Below are 8,598 nucleotides of genomic sequence, written 5' to 3'. Positions count from 1 at the left end.
CGGAGGAGCCCTGAGCACGCCCAGCAGGCAGGGGCATAGGGCATCCTGTCAGGTCCTGGCACGGTGGCTGCAGCCCCACCCCATTGCCCCTCCCCAGGACCCCTGGCCCGTCAGCTCTGAGGGAGACACGAGGAGAATCCACAGTATGGGCCTTTCAGTCTCACAGCCTTTCCTGCTTCATGCCACAGAAAAGCCAGGCTGAGGGGGCTCAGCACAGCACAACGGCCGAGGGCTCACCCTGGTCCTCAGAGTACCTGCTGCCATGGCAGACAGCAGGGGTAGAGGGGAGCCCAACCTGCCGGGGAGCAGAGAGGCCCTGGGTGGAGGCGTGAGGGCCAACAAAGCAGCCAGGGCCAAGGTGAGCAGGGGCCTTCGCCTGGTGAGGCCCTGGGGACCAACCCTGGTCTTCCCAGGATGGTGCCCTTGCAGGCCTCCTCCGGACTCCCGAAGCATGACCCACGCCATCACCGGGGCCGCAAGAACAGGAGGTGGGCATCCATGACATTGGTGCCAGTCAGCCCTGTGAACAGCAGGTGTGCCCCACCGTGGAGGTGGCAGAAGAAGGTATGTGAGTCATTGTGGGCTAGGAAGGTAGCCACATCCAGTCCCTCGGCGGCAGCCTGGCTGGCAAGGTCAGACGTGACCCAGGCCCCGGCAGCCTCTGTGGGTCCATCCTGCCCATCAGTGCCACCACTCAAAAACAGCACATCAATAGGCCCCAGTGGCTGCCGTCCTAGCTCTGCTCCGACACGCAGGGCCAGCTCCTGGTTCCGGCCACCCTTGCCTGAGCCCTGCAGCTGCACCGTGGGCTCACCACCAGCCAGCAGGCAGACAGGACCCTGAGCCCCCGCCAGGGCCTCCAGAGCCTCCTCCAGCTGCAGGTCTGGGAGCTGGAGTTCAGCCGCCAGCCTGTGCAGTTCTGCATCCTCCTCCCCAGAAGCCCCAGCCCCAGGCAAGGTGAGGCGGGCTCCAGCCACTCGGGCCAGCAGCCCGTAGAACTGGGCCACACTTTTCACATCACCCTGCACGGCTGCGCTCAACACCACAGCCCGGTAGCCCAGCACCTCGGCCTGCCGCTGGGCCTCGGCCAGCGCCAGCATGTTGGAGCCAATGACCACGTTGAGGACATGACCACAAGCGCGTGGCCCGTGGGGGTCAGAGTCGGCCCGAGCCAGCACGGTCTTCACGGAGCGTGGCAGGGCAGCTCGGAGATTGTAGCGGTTGAGGATGTGCAGGCAATCTTGCACACTGTGGGTGCTGGCTACCGTGGGGCCACTGGCAATCATCTCCACGGGGTCTCCCACCACATCGGACAGGATCAGGCTCACCACCTGGGCAAGGGTCACAGGGGTCATGGCTCAGTCCCACCTCCTCTTTGCTCCAGAGCCCAAAAAGACAAACTGTTCCCTGTGTATCCCCACACCCTCATGCCACCTGCTTCCCCGCCCATTTCTAAGCCCTCTCAGGTGGGTTTGAAGACACCTGGCCGTGTGGACTCCTCCTCACCATGTCTGGGGCCCCTCCCATGACTCTGCCCACCCAGCCCCAGACTCCTGCACTGACCCCTGCCAATCTGCAGCTGTTCTAGGCTGTCATCTCCCTGGTACTTGTGGACTGGACACCATAGGCCCGGGGGCCACCTGGGGAAAGAGGGACTCACAAACCTGGGCAGGGTAGGCAGCCTGAGCCAGCCCTCCACCCTTGAGCTGGGACAGGGCCTTCCGGATGGTGTTCAGCTCCTGGATGGTGGCTCCACGGGCAGCCAATAGCTTGGTGAGCATCTGCTTCTCCTCTAGTGTGACTGGTGGAATGGGGGCCGGCAGCAGGGCTGAGCCCCCGCCTGCAGGGATAGTGAGGGCTTCAGGGCTGTGGGAAAGGGAACGGAAACAGCCTCGCGGGCAAAGGGACATGGCGACCTGGGGACCCAGCAAGCAAGCCAGAAGCAAATGAGGTCGAAGTCAGTGGTGAACAGGCCCACGCTGAGGAAGGGAGTGCTCGTAAGGTGGGCTCCGGGCGCCCCCGTGTGGGAATGCACGGCAAGTGCACATGGTCACCACCCCCCTCGGCACGTGAGGTTGTCTCCTGCCTTGGGGTGCCCCAGGTTCAAGCAGGCATTGGGAGAACTATTCCCTAAGAGCTCTGGAGCAGGGTAGAGCAGGAGGAGACGGCAGAGGACCAAGGAGAGGGCTCTATGGTGACTGGAGACCTGGGTTCTAGCTCCAGGTGACATCAGCGCAGACAAGAGCACCAGCCACAGCATCTCCCGAGGGCTCTGCTGCTGCACCAGGCCGAGATGAGGGGTCCCCATGCACCCTCTCACCGCCACTCACTTTAGGGAGGACCTCAGGGAAGGCCAGATGACTGGCCCAGAGCCACCCAGGAGTCAGCCACCCAGCTCCTCACTGCTTCCCTTGCTCCCACACTTTGCCCTGTGACCCCGGGGACTCAAACCACACGGTCCCTCGCAGACCTGATCCCTGAAGCCCCCTTGGCAAATCTGGCACCCCCACCTGAGATAAGCACCAGCAGCAGTTCGTCAGCCTTGAGCCCCTCGGCCAGCTGCCGGATGGCCAGCGCAGCCCTGAGCGCGTCACGGTCCGGCAGGTTGTCCTCGGCACCCTCGAATACCTGCACGCGGCTGTGAGGCTTCAGCAGCATCTCCCTGAGGAGGGGGAGAACACAGAGCAAAGGAGGGGGTAGGGAGAGACCGGGAGGCTTTTAGCTCCTCTCCTCCCTCCCACCTGACCGCCCAGCTGCACAGGTGAGGCAACATGCACCAGGATGCCCACCGACACCCATCCTGGAGCCGCGGCAGGCCCAGGCAAAAAGGGAACCCGGCAAGGGAGGGAGGTCCTGATCCAGCCTGAGTCTGGGTCCAGGTTCCCTCCAAACGGATAGTGGGGAGCAGCCCCCCACAACTCCTTACTGCTTGCCGGCATGCTCCATGGCAGCTCGGATCCCCTTGGGTACGCTGATCACGCCCTGCACGAGATGCTGGCCCAGAAGCTCCTCAGCGGCAGCCGCCATGCCCAGCACAGCCTTGCCGAAGCCCACCAGGTAGAGGTTGCGCCGCAGCTGAAAGCTCCGGTCCCGCACCTTCAGCTGCTTGCCGCTGGGGTCCAAGGTCAGGACCCGGTGCAGCATGGGGCCTGGGAGCACGGCACTCACAGCGCTCTCAAACAGTTGCTGCGCCTGCTCCGGCAGGGCCATACCGCTGGCCAGCCGGGCCACTGGGCCCCACCAGGGGAGCGGGCGCAAGGGGGCTCGGGCCAGACGGGGCAAGACCTGCAGGGCTGCAGCCATGCCCCACTGCTCTCAGCACCACCTGGCACCCATGGCTGCCTAGGGGGAAGAAAAGACCAGTGAGGGCCGCTGCAAGGCCAGAGACAGGAGGCTCCCCACAGCCAACTGCTGAAGGCTCAAGGTCGGCAGACCCCACGGCTGCTGCTGCAGGAATGGGCCACCTGCCAGCCCAAGACGACCTCCTGAGGCCCACATCTGCCTGATCTCTCTCCAGTCCTCGGAGCCCAGCCCTGCTTCCCAGCCATGTCCTCCTCTTCTGCAGACCACACGCTCCCCTCTGGACACTCTGCCCAAGTCCAAAGGTCCTGTTACCTGAGCCCTCCTCCTGGGTCACCCCTGTGGCTGAGTTAATCATCCACAGATTCCTAGCAGTGGGCTCCTGCCCTGCCCCTTTCCCACCCCCGCACTTCTGAGCCCTCACTCAGCAGCAACGCCCCTTTCTGGCACCTGCTGCCAGAAGGCTGTTGTTGTCCCATCAACTGACCCTGAGCCCACTGACCTCTAGCCTGCTGCAGTTCATTAGCTCAGGGGACTGGGCTGGGGTCTCTGTGGGGAGGCTGCAGGCTCGCCAGCGCACTGCCAGGCCAGGCCCAAAGCACATCCTCAGAGTGCGCAGCCCGAGGAACCCCAGCACTCAGGGCCAGTCAAGCAAGAGTTCAGGATCCAATCAAGAGTGACAGCAAAGTCTGGCTCAGGGTGGAACCTTACGGAAGTCCCAAGGCACCGCATGAAGCCATGCTGTGGGTCCTTATCTGCAGGACAGGGAAGGACGCCCTTTCACCCACATAGCTGACCAGACCCACTCCTGGCAAGAACACCCCCTTTGGCTCTGAAATAACAAATCCTGGGTCACACCCACCACTGAGGTAAGAGCCCAGTGGCTGGAGCTGGCAAAGGCCAGGCTCCCACAGTTGAGTCTGAATAGCCATTTTCCCCACTGGGCAGGGTAAAAAGCTAAAGAAGCCCTAAGGGGAAGGTCAGGAGGCTGCAAAAGGGTTTAGAGACAATAAATCCCCAAAGAGCTCGTCTGTATGAAGACATATACTTTAATAAATGCTCCCCATAAATCCTGCATACTGACTGCGTCAGCAAGTGCGGATCGAGCAGGGGAAGGAGGCTGGGACCAGGATTCCAGCTCTACCACACCTTTCCCGAGTGGCTGAGCCTCGTCTGCAAAATGAGAAGTAGGATGAGATGAGGACTAACGTTAAGATTAAGGGAGTGTTAAAGGAGTCTTACTATCTAGCAACACTTGGTTTTGAGGGAGTGGGCAAATTTCATACCTATTTCTCAGATGGCAAAGGCCTAGAGGACCCCAGCCTCGCTACTGGATACCAGAGCCCACGGCAGGGAGGGTGCTAGGACTGCCACATAAAACACAGAACTCCCAGTTAAATGTGAATTTCAAATAATTGAGTTAATTTTTTACAATTAAAAAAGTAATTTTTTAGTGCAAGCTTTTAAGTTGGTCCCTGGGTGGCACAGTTTGCGCTTGACTACTAACCCAAAGGTTGGCAGTTCAAATCCACCCAGTGGTGCCATGGAATAAAGGCCTGGCAATCTGTTTCCTTAAAAATTACAGGAAAGCCCTATGGAGCAGTTCTACTCTGTAAACGCATGGAGTCGCCATGAGTCAGAATAGACTCCACAGCAGTGGGCTTGGTTTTTTTTGACATCCCACGCAATAGCTGGGAAATAGTTACACTAAAAAATTATTCGCTGTTCATGTGAAATTCAAATTTAACTGGACGTTCTGTATTTTTATTTGCTAAATTTGTCGATCCTAAGCACAACACGGTTCTCCTGAACTCCGGGACGCTCCAACACCAAACTCCGAAACATCGAGAAGATCCGCTTGGCCTCTCCGCCGCTAAGTGGGGCGGGCCGGCCCGCAACTGCCCACATCTGGCCCCCGGAAGTGACGTCACGCTCCAGCCGGGAGCGCGGGCCTTCGGGAGAAATGGCTGTTGGGAACGCTCGGTGATGACCCGAAGGATAAGGGCCCACTGCAACCCCGACCAGGCGTCGCCCTGCCGTGGGCTCGCTTCCGGGGGCCACGGGAGCCCTCGCGGCACAGACTCACCGCCCCACGGCTCCAGGCCGCGGCTTCTAGCGCTGGAACCGGAAGTACTCGTTGGCAGACGGAGCGGAACCCGGAAGTGAGGGGTGGGGAAGGCGGGTTGGGCGGTGCCAGTGCGCGCTCGGGTGGAAGAGGGCGCTGGGGAAGTCAAACAGGGTTCGAGGGTCGTGTGCGTGGGTCGCCTGCCGCGCTGGGTCCTGACGAAGCAGACTCAGGAGCGAGAATTGGGGCATCTCGGCCCCTGACCCGCCGTGAGACCTGCATGGTGTCACCTTCAGGCCTCGGTTTCTTCATCTCGGTTGTTGGGCTCTGTTGGGTCGTTTTAATAGCGACCCCATGTGACAGAGTAGAATTGCCCCACGGGGTTTTCTAGGCTGTAATCTTTATGGGAGCAGATTGCCAGGTCTTTCGCCCACGGAGCTGCTGGGTGGGTTCAAACCGCCAACCTTTTGGTTAGCAGCCCAGTGCTTAACCGTTAAGCCACCAGGGCTCCTTTCTTCATCTCTGCAATGGGAGTTATAATCCCCACCTCACCAGATTGCTATGATCTGTCCCCTCCTTTAGCCTGTGCGATCCCATCAGTCAGCAAATACATCCTGAGCTCGTGTTAGGCAGTGCGCTGAGCAAACGGACTGAGGATCACACCCCTTCTTGCCAAATCATTGCCGTCCCTCTCCACCGTTGTAACCCTACAACTCATTGATCCCCCGCACAATGGGCCATCACATACAGCTCTGGCTCGGCAAGAGAGTTCTGTTCCTTGATCCTCGAAACTACCGCAAGCTGTGCGAAGACGAATGACCTTGGGCCTCCCTAGCTGTCCCTGCCGTGCCCCGTGTCCTCCCTTAGCCGGGCTTTATACTTTCCCATATTCGAAAGACAAGTCCCGACCAGACTGCAAAAACTCAGAAGAGTACACCGTTTTTTCTAATGTTTTCTTGGAGAGATGGAGGAGGAGGGAGTTACACAACAGACTTCCTAAAAATCTCCTTGACACATCTTTCTCGCCTTCCCGCTTCTGTCGGCAGCTGCCGCATCGCTCCATAGGTCTCCAAACCAAACCCTTGTCATGGACTTGCTCTCCTTTCACCTTGCCTCCTCGCCGCTCTCCCTGAGTTTTTCTTTATCAATCTCTCCCAAATGCCTTCCTACCTCATCAGCAAAACAAAGGCACCTTCAGGAGGATCTACCAGCGTTTTTAGAGATGGCGGAGATTATAATTACTTGAAATTTCATGGTTTTTCCTTGCTTATAACAAGCTGTCTTCATCCATCCATTTGTTTATTCGTCCATCATTCAAAAGACATTTCCTGGGTCGCTTCTATGTAGCCCAAATGCAGTAGATGCTGTGATGACTAAGAAGTGGTACTTTTAGTTGGGAAACTTACTCTGCTTTTGTGATTACGTAGCCACACTGCTGGTGGGAGTGTTAAGTGTGAGCACCACTCTCATTATTTAGTGCCAGAAACGTTCATAAACAAATACCATTTACTGTGCCCGTGCTATTCTATCCGACTATAAACAGGAAACTAAATTGTACCCATTTTTTATTCTGCCACCCCCACCCCCACAGCTACTCACAAGATGCCTTTAACAACAGCAAGATTTAAATGCCCACTGGACTGTGAGCTCCTGGAAGGGGGTGAATTGGTCTAGTTCGTGTTTGTATTTCTATTGCCTTGCATAGAAGCAGACGAAAATAGAACCTGGATTTTTTTTTTTTTTTTTTTTAATTAACAGGAGCGCAGTGAAGTGCTCAGCTGAAAAGTACTGCGACCCTGCTGCTAGGTGGAAAGGATTTCACAAAAGGAAAAGAGATGGGGGTAGGTGGAAATAGAAGGCTTCATGAAACAGCGGAGTTTAGATCTGAGGAAAAATTTGGCTTATCAGAATGCTTACACGTATCTTGATAGTAGACATGATACCTTCTGGGGATTTTATTTTAAAATAAGTATTGAAATGCTCAGGTTTGTCATGCATAAACTCGTTTATGACATAGCACACAGGTAAGACCCCAAGACACTAATTTGTTGTTGTTAGGTGCCGTGAAGTCTGTTCCAACTCATAGCAACCCCACGTACAACAGAATGAAATACTGCCCAGTCCTGCCCCATGCTCATAATCCTTATGCTTGAGCCCATTGTTGCAACCACTGTGTCAGTCCATCTTGTTGAGGGTCTTCCTCTCTTTTGCTGACCATCTACTTTACCAAGCATGATGTCCTTGTCCAGGGACTGATCCCTCCTGATAACATGTCCTAAGTATGTGAGACAAAGTCTCACCATGCTCGCTACTAAGGAGCATTCCGGCTGTACTTCTTCCGAGACAGATTTGTTCGTTCTTCTGGCTGTACATGGCATATTTGATATTCTTCCCCAACACCATAATTCAAAGGTATCAATTCTTCCTCAGTCTTCCTTATTCATTGTTCAGCTTTTCCCATGCATATGCGGCGATTGAAAATATCATTGCTTGGGTCAGGCACACCTTAGTCCTCAAAGTGACAACTTTGCTTTTTAACACTTTAAGGAGATTTTTTCGCAGCAGATTTGCCCAGTGCACTATGTCCTTTGATTTCTTGACTGCTGCTTCCATGGGCATTGATTGCGGATCCAAGTAAATGAAATCCTTGACAACTTCGATATTTTCTGCATTTATCATGATGTTGCTTATTGTTCCAATTGTGAGGATTTTTGTTTTCTTTATGTTGAGGTGTAGTCTGTACTGAAGGCTGTCGTCTTTGATCTTCATCAGTAAGTCCTCTTCGCTTTCAGCAAGCAAGATTGTGTCATCTGCATGTCGCAGGTTGTTAAAAAATCTTCCAATCCTGATACCAAGTTCTTCTTCATATAGTCTAGCCTCTTGGCTTATTTGCTCAGCATACAGATTGAATAAGGATGGTGAAAGGATACAACCCTGACGCATACCTTTTCTGATTTTAAACCACACAGTATCCCCTTATTCTATTTGAAAGACTGCCTCTCTGTCCCTGTACAGGTTCTGCATGAGCACAGTTAAGTAAGTGTTCTGGAATTCCCATTCTTCACAATGTTATCCATAATTTGTTGTGATCCACACAGTTGAATGCCTTTGCATAGTCAATAAAACACAGGTAAACATCTTTCTGGTAATCTCTGCTTTCAGCCAAGATCCATCTGACATCATTCCACATCCTCCTCTGAACCTGGCTTGAATTTCTGGCAATTCTCATTCAA

At 55.3% G+C, this 8,598-nt stretch overlaps 1 protein-coding gene across 2 annotated transcripts; it reads right to left on the bottom strand.

Moving 5' to 3' along the window:
- Positions 1 to 464: 464 nt before the first annotated feature.
- GLYCTK (glycerate kinase) lies at positions 465 to 5,442 on the bottom strand. Of its 2 annotated transcripts, XM_023733644.1 has the most exons (5): positions 5,387 to 5,442; positions 2,927 to 3,342; positions 2,511 to 2,662; positions 1,665 to 1,840; positions 465 to 1,331 (listed from the first exon to the last, which is right to left on the bottom strand). In XM_023733644.1, the coding sequence occupies exons 2-5, from the start codon at positions 3,301 to 3,303 to the stop codon at positions 465 to 467; spliced, it is 1,572 nt and encodes a 523-aa protein (XP_023589412.1). In that variant the 5' UTR covers positions 3,304 to 3,342; positions 5,387 to 5,442. The 2 variants fall into 2 exon arrangements, with proteins under 2 accessions (XP_023589412.1, XP_004368658.1); XM_004368601.2 differs by lacking the exon at positions 1,665 to 1,840 and having other exon boundaries at positions 586 to 1,331.
- Positions 5,443 to 8,598: the final 3,156 nt, after the last annotated feature.

Source organism: Trichechus manatus, unplaced genomic scaffold (assembly GCF_000243295.1).
Source record: "Trichechus manatus latirostris isolate Lorelei unplaced genomic scaffold, TriManLat1.0 scaffold00001, whole genome shotgun sequence".
In the NCBI taxonomy this organism is placed as follows: domain Eukaryota; kingdom Metazoa; phylum Chordata; class Mammalia; order Sirenia; family Trichechidae; genus Trichechus; species Trichechus manatus.
Note: the sequence above shows the minus strand (reverse complement) of the source record. Positions and strands in the feature narration are given on the sequence as shown.